Below are 24369 nucleotides of genomic sequence, written 5' to 3'. Positions count from 1 at the left end.
CCGACTATCTATAGTAAAGCTGCTACTGTGGTTAAAGTCTTGATGAGGGAAATCATTCCCCGGTACGGTATACCAGCTCAGTTAAGTTCTGATAATGGGCCTCATTTTATTGGACAAATTAACAAGGAGTTTTGCTCCCAGTTGGGCATACGCCAACAGTTACACTGTGCTTACAGACCGCAGGCGGCCGGGTTGGTTGAGAGACACAATCAGACCCTCAAAACTAAATTGGCTAAATTAAGAGCAGACACGGGACTGACATGGCTTAAGTTGCTCCCCGTTGCCCTCTTCCAGCTGCGGGTTACACCTGCGGGACCAGCCCGGCTCTCTCCCGCCGAGATTCTTTATGGCAGGCCTCTTAGAACTCCTTGGAGCCTGCAGGTTCCCAGACGGGTTCAGTTTCATCAGATGACTGAAGAAATGACCACCTATGTTCTAGCCCTTACGCAAGTGCTCAAGGAACTCCATGGCCAAGTCCGCGCGGCTCACCAGCCATTGCCCCAGTACCTAGCTCACTTTCAGTCCAGCCCGGTAGTTATGTCATGGTCAAAAATTGGACTAGGAAGGGGTCGGAGCCGCGATGGGACGGGCCCTTCCAAGTTCTCCTTACCACCCCCACAGCAGTTAAAGTGGAGGGGCGAAGTGCTTGGTTCCACCTACATCACTGTAAATTGAGTCCATCTCCACTACTGTAAAAGGTCGGATACTAACCTGCCTCCCTTCTCCAGTGCTATTTTACAGGTGTGGAGCAGGATGGAGTGGAACGCATCGTCTGTCTGATATTTGGCCTCACTTCGCTTGGCGTGTTATTGGCGATGGACATGGAAAAGGGGAATATTATGTATCTGTGTAGCCCCAACCAATCTACAAGGATACATCACCTATGCAAAGGTGATGTTCTTCGCTGCCCCCATATACGAGGACATGGTATCGACTCATGGAAGGTCATCAAAGTTAAGGAGAATGCAGGAGTCATGAAGCAGCTGCACCGGTCCCGGCGATGGGAAGGGAACATTATATGGACATTGCCTTGTTTTTGGAATACATGTAAATTTGATTTTGGATGTGTTAAAAGTGGTACAATAAAGGTAACATCAGGCTGTCAGAAGAGTGTAGGAAGAGACCATGAGAAAGAGAAAGGGACTAGAGAGAGGACGGGGCGTGTGAGAAGGGAAGTACAGCTAGAACGTAGGTTACCGGGAGATACACTTAAGTTCGTTAAAGGCCAAACTGAGGAAAACCCGGGTAGTAAACCTTGGGAGCCCTCGGGGCAATAACCAAGGAGTTGTCTCAGCTACGGTTGTTTGCAATGCAGAACCGGCATGCTCTTGACTATCTTCTGGCCCGTGAGGGTGGGGTATGCGCCATAGTACAGGGCAAGTGTATCATGGGTGTTCAGGACTTGACCGCTAACATTACTAAATTTATGGATCGCATACGGGATCACTTGGACGGGATGCAGGATCCTGGCTCTTGGGGTAACTGGGGATTTGGAGGATGGAAGGACTGGTTGATAAATATGGCCATGTATCTAGTGGTAGCTATCGGCTGCATCTTTGTGGGCCTGGCCATCCTTAAATGTGTGATGGGTAGAATGCGGGGTGCACTAGATCAGATCACCGCCCCAATCACCGGAAAAAAAAATTTAACTGTTAAAATCCATGAGGGTGAGGCAGATGAAGGGGGCTAAGACAGGAATTGGAAATGCAGCGACAGATCTTTTTAGATGAGGAACCGTAGCTATGGATTGGATAGTTCGGTTATCATGGAATGATAAAAGGAGGGAATGACGAATGTGATATAAAATAGTTACTTTAGAGATACTAGTTAATGTAATGTAGAAATAAGCCACTTTGATTCTGGCAGTTAGGGACAAAGGGGTTTGAGACCGCATGGAAAAAGCAGGAAGAGGTGTGTCTATGAGAGTGATGCTGCATTGATAGGGGCCAGAGAAAGGGATTGGAAGTGAGCCAATCAGAATAGATCGAACAGGTCAGGAGGGACATAGGCTGACCTATGTCCATCGAGTATGTGAAACTTGATACCATTTGAATTGATTTTGCAGAGATCCCTTTGTCTTTTAGTTCAGTCGTTTTCTGGGGTGTAAGAGGCTGGATGTCTCTTACGTTTCTGTAAGATGATTCAAGCTTGCAAGCTAAATAAATAACTTCTTTTTACGTGCGAATCCATCTCAACTTTTATTGAGGCCAGACTGACAGAGAAAGAAATTTGGGGATCAACATACGTGCATTTCATTGCTCTCTGGATCGGTCTATGGTTCCTCCCCCTTGTGTCACCCCCCTCTCCCGGGCTTCGGCTATGCTTTTATTTCATTTTCCGGACAGAATGGAATCATCTCTCGTAGTCTAGACCGACAAACTGCCCACATGTATCCAGGAAGCCTTCCTCTGACCCCCAGGTGGAGAAATTCCGAAATGTCAGCGAGCCAGTCTGCAGCTGTAGGTGGTGCTGCCGACCGCCAGCCGAGCAGGATTCTCAGGCGTGCGATTAGGGAAGCGAAAGCGAGGGCATTGGCCACTTCCCCATGTGTACTCTGGCTGCTCCGATACCCCGAAGATTGCCACTATTGGGCATGGCTTCACCCTCACAATCTTGGACATTGCCTCGGAGAAGGCTGTCCAGAACCCAGCGAGCTTTGTGCAAGCGCAAAACATGTGGGTGTGGTTGGCCGGGCCCCTCTGGCACCGCTCACATTTGTCCTCCACCTCCGGGAAGAACCTGCTCATTACGCTTCTTGTCAGGTGCGCTCAGTGCACCACTTTGAGCTGCATTAGGCTTAGCCTTGCGCAAGAGGAGGTGGAATTCACCCTGCTCAGTACTTCGCTCCAGAGTCCCCATCCTACCTCTGTCCGCAGTTCGTTCTCCCATTTTTGTCTGGTCTCGTCCAGTGGAGTCCGGGCTCTGTCCAGTAGCTGTCTGTATATTTTCCCACATAGCCCCCCCCTTCTCGTTGCTTGTGCCTATCAGGTCTTCTAGTGGTGTGGTTTCTGGGGCCCAGGGGTACCCCACTGTCTCTTTGCGGAGGAAGTGTTTTATTTGGAGGGGTCTCATTTCCTGTCCTTTTGCTAGCCTCCACTTCCTCGTCAGTTCGTCTAGTATCGCCAGTCTGTGCCCCACGTAGAAGTCCCCGACCGTCAATGTGCCCCTGTCCTGCCTCCATCTTTTGAAGGTGGCTGGGGGAGGTATCATACATTTCTGGTAATGGTGCTAAATTTCTGATGTTAACTTGCTAATAGGAACTTAGGCACGTGTAAAAATTTCCTTTTCAGGTTCAGATTCTTAAAACACATTCAAATCACATTGACATACTCAGGCAACATGTTTTCACAGAATAAGTAACCATTGTAATGTAAATTGATATACACATAACAGCTGACTATCCCAAAAACATTTGTGAAAAACATCCAGCATTCTAAATGGGGAGGCAGTGGTGATGTGGTATTATCACTGGACTAGTTTGAATCCCACAACGGCAGGTAGTGAAATTTGAATTGAATAAAAATCTGGAATTAAAGGTCTAAGGACGACCATGAAACCGTTGCCAATTGTGGTAAAAACCCATCTGGTCCACTAATGTCCTTTAGGGAAGGGAATCTGCCATCCTCACCTGGTCTGGACTACATGTGGCTCCAGATCCACAGCAATATGGTTGACTCTCAAAATGCCCCCTCAATGATATTAGGGATGGCCCAGCCAAAGACACCCACATCCCATGAAATAATTTTTACAAAGGGTTAAATTCAGGCTCAACTTATTCTGCTATATTGTAATTGATATTCCAGCATCATGATCTAAAACCACTGCCATCTGGTCACCAGAACAGGATACCAGATACAGCGGAATGCTAACAGTCAATGAGAAATTTATTTTGTCTTATTTACAAGTTTCCAAATACTTTCTGCTGTAACTTAATGGAACATTTTTTTTCTTGAGGTGGAAAAAAATTGGTAGCTTATACAGTTCTCAGAATGGTTTAGTGGATAATAGGATGTGTCACAGAGCTTTACACGTCAGAAAAGCTACCCTTCTTCCTTGGCCCCAACATGAGTTAGTTGCTCTCTGGCAGACAATAATGAGATGATGCAATTATCTTCCGCATTCCTGGGCTAAGGTTGGAGACAGTTTAAAAAAGTTATCCCCATGATCGTTGCTCCTGATTTATCCTTCACAGCTAATGGTTGTGCTGTGTATACATGTTCAAGTACAACAGTTTTGTGAAGCATTTTGTCAAGTGCAAATTTCAGTGTCTAAATACATAAAAGGTAAAATCTGCAAACCCGTGCTTACAAAAATCACGGGTTAAAAATAGGGCTACAAAGTTGCATTTTCCAACTCAGCACACTCGTTGTTGGGACTGCAGGATTACATCGATAAATTATCTGGCAGTGATCTAATTCAGCTGTTACACACTATGTCACAGTATACGATGTGTGGTCATTTCCCACATGCTTAGCTACTGGCCTCAGTAGTGCCTTTGTGCAGAGGTGCCAAGCACAGGTCAGGCCATTCCCAAAAGGGAGTGGTGGAAAGAAAATTATAGGGAGTCAATTGCCAACACTGGTGCAACTCCCAGCCTGGAACAGATTTCCCATTCTCACTGCACTATTAATCCCAGTCATTCAAAGGAGCAAGTCAGCAGCACTCATCCTGGGTTCTGCTCTCAGCTACTGTCCAGGAAGCAGACTCAACTGCATTTGCACACTTTACAGGGTGCGCCAGCTCAAGTTGGTTGAGGAGCTACTGCTGAGGCTATACACACTACGTTTGCATGCTCGATCAGGTGGAGAGGTGGCCAAAAAGTAAAAACAGAGAAACCCATAGTTATTAAGAGATAAATAAAACAATTAACTACCTTGACTGGGAGGAGGTATCACTGAGGCTATATGCACTGCTTTCTCGAACTGGTAGATTTGATGTACTGTGTACCAATCCTCCATAAGACTTGCTTTCTGTGCTCAGTGCTGGTGATTGTGCTCCCCGCCTCTCGTAACTGTGAGTAGCCCGATCTCCTAATCGGCTGCAATGCATGCTACCATCACTAGAGCCAGGCCAAGGAGAAGCTGCCTTTTCTTTCAGTGGTGCAGACCTCAAAGAACTTGTTGGGCAAACTGGGGTGCCTGAAGACAACATGTTGCTATGACATGGCCCATAAGAGGTTGTGTCGATGCCACTGTCTGCGGATGTGCCCTGAATGTAGTTATATCCATTTAGTTCAGACTCCATGCGGTCCCCGGTCTCATACCATTTCTCATCACTGTGTGCACTTGAAGCATTGCTGGAAAGTGTGTTGCTACTTGAGTGACTCGAATACTGTGCATCGGTCTAGGAAGAGAAGTGGGGGTAAGGAAACATAATTACATGGGGTTTATGTCCTAAATGATTTAAGATAGTGTTTAATTAATAAAACTTACAGATCAAAACATTCACCACCTAAAACTGCTTACAGCAAAATTTTTAATTGCAGAACGTTTAAATCTGATAAGAAAGTCATACATTGTAAACTGTTAATTGGCTTTTGCATTCTTGTTGTAAACAAATATTACAAATTATAAACCTTCTCTCACTTAGATACAACATGATGATATGCCGGTCCTATCATAGTGGCATTGCTGACAACCAATTCAGTGACAATTGAACATAAAGGTGGGTTTGGTGGCCCCTGGTGGAGTGTAGATCCATCCTAAGAAGTGGTGTTCCTGAAGCAATCTGCAGGAAGAAACCCCAGTCCAGCAAATACATACCTTCCTCTCTGCTACCACCAGATAACAAGTTTACAGCTGAAAGTTGGGACGGTTTGTTGCTAGATATGAAAAGTGTAAGTTGCATGACACACTGTTCTCGGTTCAGCTCCACTCAAATATCTGCATTTCACCAGCTTTTGAACTGGAAATGGAAAGGTAGCAAATCCAATTGCTTAGTTTTTAAGTGTAGTAATGTATTGCGATATCAAACTGCACCGCATCTCCTGCTCATCAGTAAAGTGCATTAAGTGTGTGCACCATGGCTATAACCTCACTTCAGCATTGTGACCAACTGCCCTCCAAAGCAAATGGACTTTCCTTGCCCAATGTAGAGGAGCTGTTGAAACAGGGACTTCAAATTCATCAGCAGAGAGTAAAGTTCAGATGACTAGCAACTAAAAATCATCTCAAGACTTCATCTAGAGGAACAAATAGCCAGGACAGGCTGTCACCGGAAACCACTAACAAAACATATCAGCATAGAATGTGCTTTAGATGCTGACGATTAACACTTCAATGACTTAAAGAGTATATTAAAACATTCAGGGAATGTTTTGGCAGTGAAAAAAAAACACCTCCCGTCCAAATTATATTAAGTGAACATTTTACACGGCGAATGGTAACAACCTGGAATGCATTGCCTACAAGGATGGTGCAAGTGGAAACAAGCAATGATTTCAAAAGGAAACCCGATGAGCACTTTAGGAAACTAAAGTTTCAGGGTTGTGGGAATAGGGCGGGGGAAATAGGATTGACTGGATTGCTCTACAGAGACCTGGCATGGACTCAAGGGGCTGAATGGTTTCTTTACATGCTGTAATCACTCCACGACTTTGATTCTATGACAATAAATCTTGGGTTCTGGCATGAGGGAATCCCTGATGCCCTGGTGAATTTGTAATGCGAGTATCTGATCTACACAAACCACTGCGACTGACCAATTGTGCATTAACCATACTCCACAGAAAAATGGTGACATAGTGGCCACGTGCCATGTGCTACACAGAGCCTTAATGTGATCTTTTAGGGCCATGTTATGTTTACCCTGTGGACAGCATAAGGTTGTGACTGCACAATTGCGAACTGGGTTATTTCAGTAGCACAAGGAAGTGAGCTTAAACAATTGTTCCCACAGATATATCTTAATGACTGATGCAGCAGTGTTACATGGACATGTGAAAACATCAATTTTTCATAAACTGCCACAGGTCAATGGAGCCTGATTAAGAAACCTATGAGTCATGTACTCAAATGTTTTTGTTTGACATTTAATGTCATTTGGGCATGGGAATATTAGTTATCCATGCCTCCATGCATTTAGTGGGGGAACTGGAGAGGGGAAAGTGAGAAAGGATAAGAGATTATAACTGAAAATAATCAAAAAATATTTAATTTCAAAATATTTAACCCCTTGAAGACTGCTCCTCACTAAACTCAAAGGCTCCTTAAACCAGAATAAGATTTTCAATAAGATTATCTATCATAAACCATAGAGAAAATGCTGGAATATCTCAGCAGGTCTGGCAGCATCTGTAGGGAGAGAAAAGTGCTCACGTTTCGAGTCCAGATGACACTTTGTCAGAGCTTTGACAAAATGTTAGCTCTTTTCTCTCCCTACAGATGCTGCCAGACCTGCTGAGATTTTCCAGCATTTTTTCTTTGGTTTCAGATTCCAGCATCCGCAGTAATTTGCTCTCGTTAGAAGTTGCAAGTTAATGATAGAATATGTCAAGCACTCAGACTTTGCTCTGGCTATCATGATCATTAACAGCGAGGAATAAATCACTGTGTTTATAAATTAGAGTAGGTGCAGACGATTATGCAACAAATTTTAATTTATTTACCTGCCCATGTTTGTTGGGAGAAACATGACCGACTACCACATCCTGTCTTATCAGCCTCCCGTTGGGGCTATCTCGAAGTGCAGATGTTACCTTTGATACGGATGGGATGTGCCAGGTTGGTTCTGAAAGTAGAATTTCGATACTTTTTATAAAACAGAGGAGTTCTTGTGTTATTTCCAAATAGGCCAGATAAAACTTAGATGGTTTCAACTGACTTCACATTGGCTTAAAATGGAACCCAGAAGAGCTATAATGTCTACTTTGAAACTTATACAGTTCATTTTAAATTCATCTTGGAAACGGTTTATGGCTGTGATCGCACAAACAACTAACTTGCAGAAGCTTTGTGTAGCAAATCTCAGAACAGGAAATTAGCTCAAACTTTCTTCACATAAAAGCACAACAAAAGGAATTCTTCAGCCTCATCATGCCTATTTTTCCAAGAAAATACACATAAAGAATGCTTTGCAATAGAAATGGATGCACCTTTTACCACTGCAGTAGGCAATGTATTGGGGCTCCACTATACCCATGAGATTGTGTTATGTGAGAGTGCCTTTAAGAAATGGGTGCTTAAGAAATGTACTTTTAAGAAATGGGTGTTTATCAGTGATGTCAGAGTGTGGGTGGAGCTGGGCTGTCTGTCAGCTTTTTACTTTCATTTTAGGCTGTATGCTGCAGGGTGCGTTTTCGTTTCATTTTCAGTGTTGGAGCTGAAGCCAGACCAAGCAGGTGTACTGCTGTTCTCTCTGCCATCAAAAGACTATATCTTGATCATTTGGGGAATTCAGAATTATAAATGTTTTCAGTAGTGAATGTAAACCTGATGTGCTTCTGTTAAAAGGTGTTTCTTCTGTCTTCTGGATGTTGTTTGGGAAGTTATTAAAGATTACTTTGTGTTGTATTCTTTGGGGGTTGTATTTGAATTGATGGTTGCAAAGCTGTTCACTGTGTGTTTTAAAAGGTTAACTTGAGTTCATAGAATACACATTGTTTTGCTTTTAAACTACTTTTCCATTTCTCTGTTCCACACCTGTAGAATGGGCCGTGTGCTCCCCATACCACAATCTATTAAAAGTTGTGGGTCAGGTGAACACCATGATACACTTTGGGGTTCTCTAAACCCTGGCCCATAACAATTGCGAGATAAAATATGAGTACTTAATGAATGTGCATTTTTGTTCTGGAGATGGAGAAACAACAGGCATCAAACACTTTTCAGATAATCCATTCAAACCCTTACCCATTCCCTTTCAGATCTATTTAAAATGGTAACTCTTAAAAGACAAAAGAACAGTTGTAGTGTATTTGGGACGTGGTTGAGATCTTACTGATATCATTGATATAATTGTTATTGGGGTACAGGGAAAAGGCAGGGGAACGGAACTAGGTCATGAGGCTCGTTTGGAGAGCCGGTGCAGACACAATAGGCCAAATGGACTCCTTCTGCGTCATAACAATTCTGCAAATCAGAGCTGTATGTTGACAACTACATCCTGCAGTCCACCAAGAAATCATAAAGATAAATGCTATACCTAAACTGCCTGCAGACATGGCACGATATTGGGTACTGAATAAGCACGGTTGAATGAGCTATTGGAAGGTTTCTGATGCCTGCTGATTTTGCATCGCCAAAGAAATCCATCTATTATTCACTCACATTTAACCTTGTACCCTTGGATACAGTGGAACCCCAACATATTATTTCCTGTAATGGTAGAATGTATAAGCATTTCCCTTGTGAAAGTGTGCGTGTATAGTTTTGGAAAAGTAGGCATAATGTTGCAAAATTGTTTGTTGTGTATCTGAAATTGCAATTGGTTGGAGGACCACAACCATCATCAGTATTCAACAAGAATTTGAAATGAATTGTGTAACTTTCAAAGTAAACATTACAGGTCTTTCAAGTTCCATTTTCAGCCAGATTGAAGTTGAAATCTTCTATAATTAATCAACAGGTGGTACTGTTCAAATGACCAAACATGTCAATATAGCTCAGTATGAGGGGGTATCCACATGTATTCCGCGAACTGAAACAATCTTTGACTTCAATTCAAAAAGGACTGTTTTTTTCTTAACAAAAACTTAATTTGCAAAAAAAAAGTTAAATGTTTGCTGTATTTACAGCCCTGCAATGCGTACACATCTCACACACCCCAACCCACTGTAGAATTATATCTCCATCTATGTCTCAGTTCATGATTCATATGTTTTAGGAGCATAACTTTTAGTTTGGGGATTGGGGACTGAATTGCTAAATGTAAGATGAATGAAAACCCGTGATTACAAGTTTATATTCAGGACCTCAAGTAAATGCCATTCAAAGGGTGACTTGTGTTTATTTAATGAGACAGGAGTTGGAAGTGAGAAAACATTAAACAATGGGCAGCCCCTTTCCAAATCTTTGTGAAAACAAGATGTTTATAGTTGTTATCATAGAGTATCAAAATTATTCATATGGTTTCCCAAAACATAGGGCAGAGTTGGGAAGTGCAAATGATTAGCTTGAATCTCTATCTGGGACTTCCCAAGTTTGCCACACAGTCATGGAGGACTTTCTTTTGGGTTTCGGTCAAATATGTTTCCACACAGAAGCAAGAGCTTAGAGAAGCAGAGAGAGAGAAATATCTGTCAAGAGTTGTCGCCCAGAAGCAAAGGACCATCAGAAATAAAGGATGTTTTCGGACTTGAGTCAGTGACCAAGAAAGTAGTGATGTCCATGCTTGCACTGGGGTCTCCACCATTGTGAAATGCTGGAGGGTTGCCTAGCTGGATGTTAATGGAAAGATCCCACTAAATTTTGTGCCTCAGAGAATAGCTGGAACACTGAGGAGAATCAAAGTGAATGAACCCTCAGGATCCGGTAAACTGTAGGGGTGCATATAAAAGTGGAATGGAAAAAGTGGTTCATGTTTGAGATATAGTTGTTTACAAAATATAGTGCTATATGAGCAGCACTTGCTTTGTTTAACTCTTGCACAGTAAAGATTTGTTTAAAATGTGAAATCTTGTGATGTAATTCTTTCAGATGTTCACTGGAAATTTAAATTACTTTCTAAAAAGTTACTGATCTTCCTTCAAGGTCGTATCATTATTCACTTACTGACATCAAATGAAGAAACTAGGACTACAAGTGTGCTTCCTGCAGTATACAGTGTGATGGAATAATTATTGATGTGTCGTGTTTTGGGAAAGCCTGTATTGTCTTTTCGTACCAAACTGGGAGTATCCTGATCGGGGTTAATTGGTTTTCTGATTACGACATCATTGTGTTCCAAGAAATTCCCTTGAAACTTGAGGTTGCCATGGGATGAACAGCTAAGTGGCAAAGAGGAAACAGCAATCTAATTGTAATGCTATTGGATTTCAGCCTGTGCTTCTGTTTGCAAGTTCAGAACCCACTGAAAGTTAATCTGAGAAGACACAAGCCAGGTTCTCTCCGAATGGAAGTTTTCAGTTTCACAGTTTGCATACAGATCCTTGTGATGAAGCAGGTCTCAGAATATAGAAGAGAACCGGGTTGTGAATTGGACAAGGCCAATTGCTGGTGTTTCGATGTTGCCAGAACCCAGAGACCATTTAAAGCCCTGAGTCTCTTGGAAATCTGCCATAACCAGAGTGAGAATAGGTCTGTAAATATGCAATTTGTTGGTGGTAACACTATTGGGGGGGTTGGGGGGGGGGGGGGGGGGGGGGAAGAGCAGAGGGGGAAAAGAGTAGGAAAGGAGATACCCAACATGGTAGAGGCCAAGATGGAAAAACCTTGTATTTGGTACCACATTAGTGCGGAAAGCAATGCGGGTGCCTGTAACTGCTTGAGACGGAGATGCATCTTTAGGTATTTAAAAGAAACTTGCCTCGACTTGAATTATCTTTCGTCTGTTAATTAATATTTAAATTATATTGGTTTTAGTGGGCTATAGTAAAGTTTTTAAAATGTAACATCTTGTTGTCCATCTGTTTTTTCTTTGTTGACTTCATGGGGATTCTTCTTTTAAAAAAAAAAAATTATTTGTCTCTACAGGGATGGTAACAATTTTTTTAATTAAAAAAAAATATGTTTATTCAAATTTTCCAACAAAAGTTTTAACAACCCCCCCACCCCATAACAAAAGGAAAGAAACACAAACACAACAGTCAAAATTATACAAAACTTATACATTGGGTTTCCCCATATACAGTAACCCCCCCCATATGACATTCAAAGGTACCCGTAGGGGAGCCCCCCCCCACCCACACGAGTTCCCCCCCCCCCCCCGAAAGAGACCTCCCCCCTCGCTTGGGTTGCTGCTGCTGCTCACCTCCTCCTAACGCTCCGTGAGATAGTCTAGGAACGGTTGCCACCGCCTGAAGAACCCCTGCCAGACCCTCGTAAGGCAAACTTTATCCTTTCCAGCTTAATGAACCCTGCCATGTCATTTATCCAGGCTTCACACTGGGGGACTTCGCGTCCTTCCATAATAGCAAGATCCTCCACCGGGCTACCAGGGACGCAAAGGCCAGGATACCAGCCTCTTTCGCCTCCTGCACTCCCGGCTCATCTGTTACCCCAAATAGTGCCAACCCCCAACTCGGCTTGACCTGGACTTTCACCACCTTGGACATAGTCCTCGCGAAACCCCTCCAAAACCCATCCAGTGCCGGGCACGACCAGAACATGTGGACGTGATTCGCTGGGCTTCCCGAGCACCTCCCACATCTATCCTCCACCCCAAAGAACCTACTCAACCTCGCCCCTGTCATATGCGCTCTGTGGGTAACTTTGAACTGTATTAGGCTGAGCCTGGCGCAACAAGAGGAAGAATTAACCCTACTCATGGCACCAGCCCACAGACCCTCATCTATCTCCTCCCCAAGCTCCTCCTCCCACTTGCCCTTTAGCTCCTCTACCGAGGCCCCACCTTCTTCTTTCAGTTCCTGGTAGATCGCCGTAACCCTGCCATCTCCAACCCATACACCCGAAATCACCCTGTCCTGAGTCCCCTGTGCCGGGAGCAGCGGGAATTCCCTCGCCTGCCGCCTCACAAACGCCCTCACTTGCATATACCTAAAAGCATTTCCCGGGGGTAACCCAAACTTCTCCGCTAGCGCCCCTAGGCTCGCAAACGTCCCATCTATAAACAGGTCCCCCAATCTTCTAATCCCTGCCCGATGCCAGCTCCGAAACCCCCCATCCATCCTTCCCGAATCCATGGTTCTCCCGAATCGGGGACCAAACAGAGGCTCCCACCTCGCCCGTGTGTCGTCTCCACTGCCCCCAGATCTTCAACGTCGCTGCCACCACCGGACTCGTGGTGTACCTTGTCGGCGAGAGCGGCAGCGGTGCAGTCGCCAGAGCCCTCAGGCTCGTGCCCACACAGGACGCCATCTACAACCTCTTCCACGCCACCCCCTCTCCCTCCATTACCCACTTATGGATCATCGCCACATTGGCAGCCCAATAATAGCCAGACAAATTCGGCAGAGCCAGCCCTCCCTGTCCCTACTACGCTCCAGAAACACCCTCTTTACCCTCGGGGTCTTATTTGCACACACAAAACCCATGATGCTCCTACCTACCTGTTTGAAAAAGGCCTTGGGAATCATAATGGGAAGGCACTGGAACACAAAGAGAAACCTCGGGAGGACCATCATTTTAACCGACTGCACCCTGCCCGCTAGCGAGAGTGGCAGCACATCCCATCTTTTGAAATCCTCCTCCATCTGCTCCACCAATCGCGTCAAATTGAGCTTGTGCAGGGCCCCCCAACTCCCAGCCCCTTGATCCCTAAGTACCGAAAGCTCCTTTCCGCCCTCTTCAACGGCAGGTCATCTATCCCCTTTCCCTGGTCCCCAAGATGCACCACAAAGAGCCCACGTTTCCTTACATTGAGCTTATACCCAGAGAAGTCCCCAAACTCCCTTAGGATCCGCATGACCTCCGCCATCCCCTCCACTGGATCTACCACATACAGCAACAGGTCGTCCGCATACAGCGACACCCGATGTTCCTCTCCCCCTCGGACCCTCCATTTCCTGGACTCCCTTAGTGCCATGGCCAGAGGCTCAATTGCCAATGCAAACAAGGGGGACAGGGGGGCACCCCTGCCTCGTCCCTCGGTACAGCCGAAAGTACTCCGACCTCCGCCGATTCGTAGCCACACTCGCCACCGGGGCTCTATATAGCAACTTGACACAGCTGATGAACCCCTCCCCGAACCCAAACCTCCGCAGCACTTCCCAAAGATACCCCCACTCCACGCGGTCGAAGGCCTTCTCTGTGTCCATAGCGGCCACTCCCTTCACCGAGGGCATCATAATCACATTGAGGAGCCTTCGCACATTAGTGTTTAGCTGCCTGCCCTTTACAAATCCTGTCTGATCCTCATGAATCACCCCCGGGACACAGTCCTCAATTCTCGTAGCCAGCACTTTTGCCAGCAACTTAGCATCCACATTGAGGAGCGAGGTCGGTCTATACGACCCACATTGCAGTGGGTCCTTGTCCCGCTTCAGGATCAGAGAGATTAGCGCCCCGGACATTGTCGGGGGCAAGGTCCCCACCTCCCTTGCCTTATCGAAAGTCCTCACTAACAACGGGCCTAGCAGGTCCACTTATTTCCTGTAAAACTCGACTGGGAACCCATCTGGCACCGTGGCCTTCCCCGCCTGCATGCTCCCCAATCCTTTAACCAGCTCCTCCAGCCCAATTGGCACCCCTAAACCAGCCACCTCCTGCTCCTCCACCCTCGGGAACCTCAGCTGATCCAAAAATCGTCGCATCCCCTCTTCCCCCGCTGGGGGCTCAGATCTGTACAGATCCCCATAGAAGTCCCTAAATACCTCGTTTATTCTCACCGCACTCCGCACCGTATACCCCCGCTATCCTTAACTTCACCTATCTCCCTCGCTGCCTCCCTCTTACGAAGCTGGTGTGCCAGCATCCAATTCACCTTCTCCCCATACTCATACGTCGCCCCCTGCGCTTTCCTCCACAGTGCCTCTGCTTTCCCTGTAGTCAACAGGTCGAACTCAGTCTGGACGTTCCGCCGTTCCCTGAGTAGTCCCTCCTTGGGGGCCTCTACATATCTCCTGTCCACACTTAAGATCTCCCCCACCAACCTCTCCCTGCCCTCTCTCTTCTCCCTGTGGGCCCTGATGGGAGATTAACTCTCCCCTGACCACCGCCTTTAGCGCCTCCCAGACTACCCCAACCTCCACCTCCCCGTTGTCATTGGCCTCCAAATATCTTTCAATGCACCCCCGCACCCGCCCGCACACCTCCTTATCCACCAATAATCCCACATCTAGACCCCACAGCGGGCGCTGGTCCCTCTCCTCTCCTAACTCCAGCTCCACCCAGTGCGGGGCGTGGTCTTGGATGGCTATGGCCGAATACTCCGTTCCCTCCACTTTCGGGATTAGCGCCCTACTCAAAATTAAAAAATCTATCCGGGAATAGGCTCTGTGGACGTGGGAAAAGAATGAAAATTCCCTGGCCTGGGGCCTGACAAACCTCTATGGATCCATTCCCCCCCATCTGGTCCATAAACCCCCTAAGCACCTTGGCCGCAGCCGGCCTCTTACCCGTCCTGGACCTATAGCGATCCAGTGCTGGGTCCAGCACCGTGTTGAATTCCTCCTCCCCCTCCCCCATTATCAAGCTTCCTACCACCAGGTCCGGAATCCGACCCAGCATGCGTTTCATAAATCCGGCATCATCCCAGTTCGGGGCATATACGTTTACCAGTACCACCCGCACCCCCTGCAACCTACCGCTCACCATCACATATCGACCTCCATTATCCACTACAATATTCATTGCCTCAAACGACACCCACTTCCCCACCAGTATTGCAACCCCTCTGTTCTTCGCATCCAGCCCTGAATGGAATACCTGTCCTATCCATCCCTTTCTCAGCCTAACCTGATCTGCCACCTTCAAATGTGTCTCCTGGAGCATAACCACATCTGCCTTCAGTCCCTTTAAGTGCGCGAACACCCGGGCCCTCTTGACCGGCCCGTTCAGGCCCCTCACATTCCAAGTTATCAGCCGGATTGTGGGGCTGCTCGCCCCCCCCCCCCCCCCCCGCCGACTAGCCATCTCCTTTTCTAGGCCCCCCCTGCCGACTAGCCATCTCCTTTTCTAGGCCAGCCACGTGCCCACGCCTCCCGCACCCTCCAGTCCCCCAGACGGCGGACCCCCGCCCCAACCACCTCTCCTACTTCCAGCTCCCCTTTGGCCAATGCAGCAGCAACCCTATAACCCCCCCTCTCCACCCCCCCCCCCCCCCGCAAGATCCACATCTAGCCCATTTGCTCCCCCCATAACACTCCCGTAAGTCAGTTGACTCCTGCTGACCCCGGCCTCTCCCGCCATTCCATCGATCCCCCCCAGTGTGAGAATCCCCCCTCCCCCACCCTGGCAATCAGTGTGCGCTCCTCTTCAGTGCCACCCATCCCCCACCCCTATCCTTCCCTAGCGCGGGAAAAAGCCCGCGCTTTCCTGAGCTGGCCCCGCCCCCTTTGGCGCAGCTCCTTTTGCGGCTTTACCCCAATTCCCCATCCCCGGGCCTCCATTTCCCCTCTTCCTTCGTGGGGGTCTGCCCCTCCAACACTGACGCCCACACTCTCCCCATCCAATCCCTTCACCCATCCCCATCCAGCACCCAGACCAAAGGAACATTCCCTAAATGTAATAAACACTATATACACAGCAAACATCCCCCCACAACAAACCCTCAATTTGAATCCAACTTTTAAGTCTGTATAAAGCTCCATGCCTCATCAGGCGTTTCGAAATAGTGGTGCTGATCCTGGAACGTGACCCACAATCGCGCTGGCTGCAGCATACCGAACTTCACCCCCTTTCGATGGAGCACCGCCTTAGCCCGATTGAAACCAGCTCTCTTCTTAGCCACCTCTGCACTCCAGTCCTGGTAGATTCGGATCGCCGTGTTCTCCCACCTGCTGCTCCGCTCTTTCTTGGCCCATCTCAGGACACACTCTGTCCATAAAGCGGTGAACCTCACCACTGCAGCCCTTGGTGGCTCGTTGGCCTTGGGTCTCCTTGCTAGGACCCGGTGAGCCCCATCTAGCTCCAGAGACCTCGGGAAGGCTCCCGCGCCCATCAGCGAATTGAGCATCGTGCTCACATATGCCCCAGCATCGGGCCCCTCCACTCCTTCGGGGAGACCCAGAATCCGAAGATTCTTCCTCCTCGACCTATTCTCCATGTCCTCAAATCTTTCCGCCCACCTCTTGTGCAGCGCCTCGTGCGCCTCCACCTTCACTGCCAGGCCCAAGATCTCGTCCTCGTTCTCCGAGGCTTTTTGCCGCACCTTCCGGATCGCCGCCTCTTGGGCCTTCTGGGTCTCCACTAGCTTCTCAATCACCACCTTCATTGGCGCCAGTATTTCGGTTTTCAGCTCCTCAAGGCAGCGTTTAAGAAACCCCTGCTTCTCCTGCGACCACTGTGCCCATGCTGCTTGGTCTCCACCCGCTGCCATCTTGTTTTTTCTCCCGCTCACTTTTTGCTGCTCCAAGATCACTTTTTTCACCGCTCCATTCCTGGTCCAATCCATATAATGTCGGGGGGACCTTGCTGTCACCTTCCCACACTGGAAGCCGTCGAACAATTGCCGTTGGGGCCCCTCTAGAGCGCCCAAAAGTCCGTTCCCGGCGGGAGCAGCCGAACGTGCGACCTACCTACGCATAGCCGCAACCAGAAGTCGGATGGTAACAATTGATACATTTGCAAACTTAATAATTATTTGTATTGTAGCCTACGTACTAATCAGTTGCTCGTATCAACTTCTCTTTTTAGTTCCAATTTTCCTGTCAGCCTAAGTTGCGATGCTTTTTTCCCTCAAGGTTTCTGATCTTGAGCACTTTGTTTTGAAGTAAACACATTACTGAACTATTGAAGCAAAAACATTAAAACACCATCATCTGTTTTCACTTTTTAAAAGAAATCCTGACAAAAAATGCTTTTCCAAAATATTTCATAGCTGCAGACTTAGAGTGCCCAATTGCACCAACAGGCGAGAGATGATGCAGGGTGCAATTAATTGAGGTGAAACAGAGTCCCGTATAGAACACGTTTAGTCGTGTATTTCCCAACGCTCGCAGTGCCGAGAAAGACCCGGCTATCTAATGGGACTTTTCATTTAACACCCCGCCGAGGGCGCATTTAGTTTCAGTTCCTGCTCGTCAATGCCGATCTAGAGAACCCTAATGCAACCCCTGGACCCCCAACTCACCTATAAGGGGATCATCCAGCCCCCCACACCTCACCTAACAATGGCAGGGCACCCCTGGGTCCGATCATCGGTACTGGCAAAATGCCACCCAGGCACCTTGACACTGCCAGCCTGGCAATGCCCCTGCAAGCACAACCTGGGCACCCTACCAGGGTGGCACCCAGGTAGCACTGCCAGAGTGCCCAGGTGACACTGCCATCAGGATGCCAGGGTACGACCCATCCTACCTTGAACCCAGCCACCCAAGGGCCCTTGATCCCCTCGGAGAACCCCCCCCCCCCCTCGCAGGTAAGTCTGGTTCCCATTTGTGGAGAACAGTACTAAGCAGCACTTGCTTGGGGTCTCCGAGGCCCAGGGGTTAGACACTACACCTTGGGTAACACTGAGAGTGCATATTAAAGTACTGCAGTAAGCAAATTGGCCAGATCTGGATCCCGGATATTGTGGGTGGGATCCAGATCGCAACATTTTACGAGATTCCATTAGATCTCGTGAGGCTTGGAGAGCCAGGTTTACTGGCCGCGTCGTGCCCCGGTTTGGCGCCATGCGGCCGGTTGATTTCCCCCTCAATATACAGAAATGAAAATTTGTACTCACGGGAATGAAACATCTCAGAAAGGAATAATACTTAAATGGGAAGAGATCGGGTCCAGGATGATAAATTGAATTTTGCAGCAATGTTTGGTGGGAGCGAGTGAAGCAAATCAGATGTATCCTTAGGCCAATATAAGCTGAAAAGCCTCACGTAGATTCAAGGAAAAGCTCTCTCCACTCCGGTCCAATGATGTTCCATAACTTCAACGAGTACCTATAGATTTACCTGACCAACACATGCATCTTACAATATTATCCACACGTATTTTATTGGAGCGAGGGAGACAGGGGTGGTGGGTATTTAAGGTAGGCAACCTAGATCTCCAAGTGTGGAAGCTTCTACACAGCACAAAGCAATTACTGGAAAAGAGACCTCAGAACACGCAAGTCGGACCACCGTACCAAACGGTATGCACCATTTAACACATTTCAAACTTCAGAGTGAGAAATGTAGGGTACGATCCAACGGCCATGCTGTGAATGCAAAGCAGCTCACCGCAGCCATGTCTCGCAAGATACCATTGGATGTGAATCCTACCCACAATGGGCAGGATACCCTTTTGGCATACTTGCATATTAGAGCAAGACACTAAGCCTCACACTGATGTACAAATTCCCACGGTACCCGAGGCTTTGGGATTCAACTCCTTCGCCTCAGAGACCTTGGGCGAGCACCGTTCAGTACTGGTCCCCACAAACGGGGACCTGAAGGAATGGCACGCGTGGGGGTCTCCCAGGGGATCAGAGGTCCCCCAGCTGCATGCCCTTTTTACATGGTGATACCCTGGCACTGCTGGTGCCACCTGGCATGGGCACAGCCAAGGTGCCAAGCTTTGCACGCATGATAGGTGTTGGGGGTGCAGGTGCCAGGGACCCTCCAATGTTCGCACGGGTTGGGGGGGGGGGGGGTGAAAGAGAGGTCGGGGACTGTTATGGGGGCCTCAGATATCGGGACGTCATTTAAAAATGGCATCCCGATCTCTCGCTACAATGGGGAATTCCAGCGTGCAGAGCTCCCCACTGTACAAAACGGGGTTTGTGTGGCCTCAGCTGCGCGTTTCCCATTCTGGCTCCTTATTGCACATGAGTCACGTTGAATAGCCACGCGCTTTGCAGCACTGCGAGGTCTTGCTAGGGGACTCTGTTCTCTTTTGGGAGACTCGCGTCCATAAAACACCCACTCTAAGATAGTGGCTAACTCTTTTTGCTTAAATATTATAAGTTTTGTGTACTATGTACAAGTGCTGTGAAATTGCCTGCACCAACTGGCAGGAACAACTAGCCAAGTCCCACCAGTGGTGGTATTTAGAAATCCCCTAGAAACAGCATGCCTAACTTTTGTGACTATCATAAAAATGAACTTAAAGGAGCACCATCCCTAAACATGGAGTGTAACAAGTATATTAAGCACATTCAGAGACTGCAGAATTACCCTGCGTGCTCTCTAAACAGAAGCCATCACCAAGTATACAGCTCGGCGCAGGAAGCATAACATTTTGGTATTTAGTTTTTTTTTTTTAGAAGTTAACATGTTTAATTGTGAATTCTCTAACATTTAATAATCCTCATAGAACATAGAACATAAAACATTACAGCGCAGTACAGGGCCTTCAGCCCTCGATGTTGCGCCGACCTGACTCTAAAGCCCATCTACACTATTCCCTTATCATCCATATGTTTATCCAATGACCATTTGAATGCCCTTAATGTTGGTGAGTCCACTACTGTTGCAGGCAGGGCATTCCATGCCCTTACTACTCTCCGAGTAAAGAACCTACCTCTGACATCTGTCTTATATCTATCTACCCTCAATTTGAAGCTATGTCCCCTCGTGCTAGACATCACCATCCGTGGAAGAAGGCTCTCACTGTCCACCCTATCCAATCCTCTGATCATCTTGTATGCCTCAATTAAGTCACCTCTTTTTAAAAAAATTTAAAATATATTTTATTCAAGATTTTTTGGCCAAACGTAACAGTACATAGTTTTTCTTTTAAACAACAATAAAGCAATATAAATAACAGTGGCCAGTTTTAAACAAGTAAATAAATAATATATAAACAGAAACAAAAACAAAACTAAATGGCAACTGCCTTGTCAAAAATAGTTAGACTCCAAAGATACAATCCAACAGTCCAATATACATTACCTATAAACAAATGTCTATACATATACAATGACATCCCTAAGAGCCCGCCCGGATCCTCCCCGCCCCCCCCACCCCCCTGGGTTGCTGCTGTTGTTTTCCTTCTTTTTCATTCCCTCTATCGTTCTGTGAGGTAGTTGACGAACGGTTGCCACCGCCTGGTGAACCCTTGAGCCGAACCCCGTAATACGAACTTGATCCGTTCTAACTTTATAAACCCTGCCATGTCGTTTATCCACGTCTCCACGCCTGGGGGTTTGGCTTCCTTCCACATAAGCAATATCCTGCGTCGGGCTACTAGGGACGCAAAGGCCAAAACATCAGCCTCTCTCGCCTCCTGCACTCCCGGCTCTTCTGCAACCCCGAATATAGCCAACCCCCAGCCTGGCTCGACCCGGACCCCACCACCTTCGAAAGCACCTTCGCCACCCCCACCCACAACCCCTGTAATGCCGGACATGACCAAAACATGTGGGTGTGATTCTCTGGGCTTCTCGAGCATCTCCCACACGTATCCTCTACCCCAAAAAATTTACTGAGCCGTGCTCCAGTCATATGCGCCGTGTAGAACCTTGAATTGTATCAGGCTTAGCCTGGCACACGAGGACGACGAGTTTATCCTACGTAGGGTATCAGCCCACAGCCCCTCCTCAATCTCCTCCCCCAGCTCTTCTTCCCATTTCCCTTTCAGCTCATCTACCATGATCCCCTCCTCGTCCCCCATTTCCCTGTATATGTCCGACACCCTACCATCCCCCACCCATGTCTCTGAGATCACTCTATCCTGCACCTCCTGCGTCGGGAGCTGCGGGAATTCCCTCACCTGTTGCCTCGCAAAAGCCCTCAGTTGCATATACCGAAATGCATTCCCTTTGGGCAACCCATATTTTTCCGTCAGCGCTCCCAGACTCGCAAACGTCCCATCTACGAATAGATCTCTCAATTGTACTACCCCAGCTCTTTGCCATGCTCCAAATCCCCCATCCATTCTCCCCGGAACAAACCTATGGTTATTGCTTATCGGGGACCGCACCGAGGCTCCCGTCCTTCCCCCATGCCGTCTCCACTGCCCCCAAATTTTTAATGTTGCCACCACCACCGGGCTTGTAGTATATTTCTTCGGTGAGAACGGCAATGGTGCCGTCACCATTGCTTGTAAGCTGGTCCCCTTGCAGGACGCCCTCTCCAATCTCTTCCACGCCGCTCCCTCCCCTTCTCCCATCCACTTACACACCATTGAAATATTGGCGGCCCAGTAACAATCATTTAGGCTCGGTAGTGCCAACCCCCCCCCTATCCCTACTACGCTGCAAGAACCACCTCCTCACTCTCGGGGTCTTCCCGGCCCACACAAAACTCATAATACTCTTCTCGATTCTCTTAAAAAAAGCCTTCGTGACCATCACCGGGAGGCACTGAAACACAAAGAGGAATCTCAGGAGAACCACCATTTTAACCGCCTGCACCCTACCCGCCAGTGACAGGGACACCATGTCCCATCTCTTGAAGTCCTCCTCCATCTGTTCCACCAATCGTGTTAAATTAAGCCGGTGCAAGGTTCCCCAATTCTTGGCTATCTGAATCCCCAAGTATCGGAAGTCTCTTGTTACCTTCCTCAGCGGTAAATCCTCTATTTCCCTGCTCTGCTCCCCCGGATGCACCACAAACAACTTAATTTTCCCCATGTTCAATTTATACCCCGAAAAATCCCCAAACTCCCCAAGTATCCGCATTATCTCTGGCATCCCCTCCACCGGGTCCGCCACATACAACAACAAATCATCCGCATAGAGATACCCGGTGTTCTTCTCCTCCCCTAAACACTCCCCTCCACTTCCTGGAACCCCTCAGTGCCATGGCCAGGGGCTCAATCGCCAGTGCAAACAATAACGGAGACAGGGGACACCCCTGCCTCGTCCCTCTGTAAAGCCGGAAATAATCAGATCCCCGTCCATTCGTAACCACACTCGCCATCGGTGCCCTATACAGCAACTGTACCCATCCGATATACCCATCTCCAAAGCCAAATCTCCTCAGCATCTCCCACAGATAATCTCACTCCACTCTACCAAATGCTTTCTCGGCATCCATCGCCACCACTATCTCCGCTTCCCCCTCTGGCGGGGGCATCATCATTACCCCTAGCAACCTCCGTATGTTCGTGTTCAGCTGTCTCCCCTTCAGAAACCCAGTTTGGTCCTCATGAACCACCCCCGGGACACAGTCCTCTATCCTCGTCGTCATTACCTTGGCCAGAATCTTAGCATCCACATTTAAAAGAGAAATGGGCCTATAGGACCCGCATTGCAGCGGGTCTTTTTCCTTCTTTAGGAGGAGCGATATCTTTGCCTCTGACATAGTCGGGGGCAACTGCCCCCTTTCCCTAGCCTCATTAAAGGTTCTCGTCAGAAGCGGGGCCAGCAAGTCCATATACTTCCTATAAAATTCCACCGGGAATCCGTCTGGTCCCGGAGCCTTCCCCGCCTGCATGCTCCCAATCCCTTGTCTGTCCACCCTCAAAAGTTCTTTCAGCAACCGCTCCCTTTCCCTACCCTCCTGCTTTCCTTTATGTGCCCTTATAGATATCAGCTCCCCTCTAACCACTGCCTTCAACGCCTCCCAGACCACTCCCACCTGAACCTCCCCATTGTCATTAAGCTCCAAGTACCTTTCAATACACCCCCTCACCCTTAAACATACCCCCTTATCTGCCAATAGTCCCATGTCCATTCTCCAGGGCGGGTGCTGTTCTTTTTCCTCCCCTATCTCCAGGTCCACCCAATGTGGAGCGTGGTCCGAGATAGCTATAGCCGTGTACTCCGTCCCTGTCACCTTCGGGATCAGCGCCCTTCCCAAAACAAAAAAGTCTATCCGTGAATATACTTTATGGACATAGGAGAAAAACGAGAACTCCTTACTCCTAGGCCTGCTAAATCTCCAGGGGTCTACTCCTCCCATCTGCTCCATAAAGTCCTTGAGCACCCTAGCTGCAGCCGGCCTCCTCCCGGTCCTGGACCTCGATCTGTCCAGCCCTGGGTCCAGCACCGTATTGAAGTCTCCCCCCATTACCAACTTTCCCGCCTCTAGGTCCGGGATACGTCCCAACATACGCCTCATAAAATTAGCATCATCCCAGTTCGGGGCATATACGTTCACTAGAATCACCGCCTCCCCTTGCAATCTGCCACTCACCATCACATATCTACCCCCACTATCCGCCACTATGGTCTTTGCCTCAAACAGTACCCGTTTCCCCACTAATATAGCCACCCCCCTGTTCTTTGCATCAAACCCCGAATGAAACACCTGCTCCACCCATCCTTTGCGTAGTCTGACCTGATCTATCAGTTTCAAATGCGTCTCCTGCAACATAACCACATCTGCCTTTAATTTCTTTAGGTGTGCGAGTACCCGTGCCCTTTTAATCGGCCCGTTCAGCCCTCTCACGTTCCACGTGATCAGCCGGGTTGGGGGGCTCTTTACCCCCCCCCTGTCGACTAGCTATTCCCTTTTTTAATCCAGCTCCTCACCCGGTTCCCACGTAGCCGTATCTCCCCCCCGACGGCGCCCTCCCGCCTCGACCACCCCACCCCGTACCAGCTCCCCCTTCTCCCCAGCAGCAGCAACCCAGTTAACCCCCCCCCCGCTAGATCCTTTTCTAGCGTAATTGCACCCCCCATGTTGCTCCCAGAAGTCAGCAAACTCTGGCTGACCTCGGCTTCCCCCCCAGACTAGACGGCCACCTTCCGACGCCATCTTGCTTTGTGCTTGCTTTCCTTGCC

General features: G+C 48.1%; 1 protein-coding gene across 8 annotated transcripts in view; it reads right to left on the bottom strand.

Moving 5' to 3' along the window:
- The window catches only part of sipa1l1 (signal-induced proliferation-associated 1 like 1), a 586476-nt gene that overhangs the window by 111130 nt on the left and 450977 nt on the right, over positions 1-24369 (bottom strand). For all 8 annotated transcript variants that reach the window (XM_072486108.1, XM_072486095.1, XM_072486090.1 and 5 more), the window contains 2 exons: positions 7607-7728; positions 4874-5343 (listed from right to left, as the gene is read on the bottom strand). In XM_072486108.1, the coding sequence (XP_072342209.1) occupies positions 4874-5343; positions 7607-7728 (592 nt within the window). The remainder of the gene's footprint in view (positions 1-4873; positions 5344-7606; positions 7729-24369) is intronic.

The sequence above is a fragment of the Scyliorhinus torazame genome, chromosome 2 (genome assembly GCF_047496885.1).
Source record: "Scyliorhinus torazame isolate Kashiwa2021f chromosome 2, sScyTor2.1, whole genome shotgun sequence".
Classification (NCBI taxonomy): Eukaryota; Metazoa; Chordata; class Chondrichthyes; order Carcharhiniformes; family Scyliorhinidae; genus Scyliorhinus; species Scyliorhinus torazame.
Note: the sequence above shows the minus strand (reverse complement) of the source record. Positions and strands in the feature narration are given on the sequence as shown.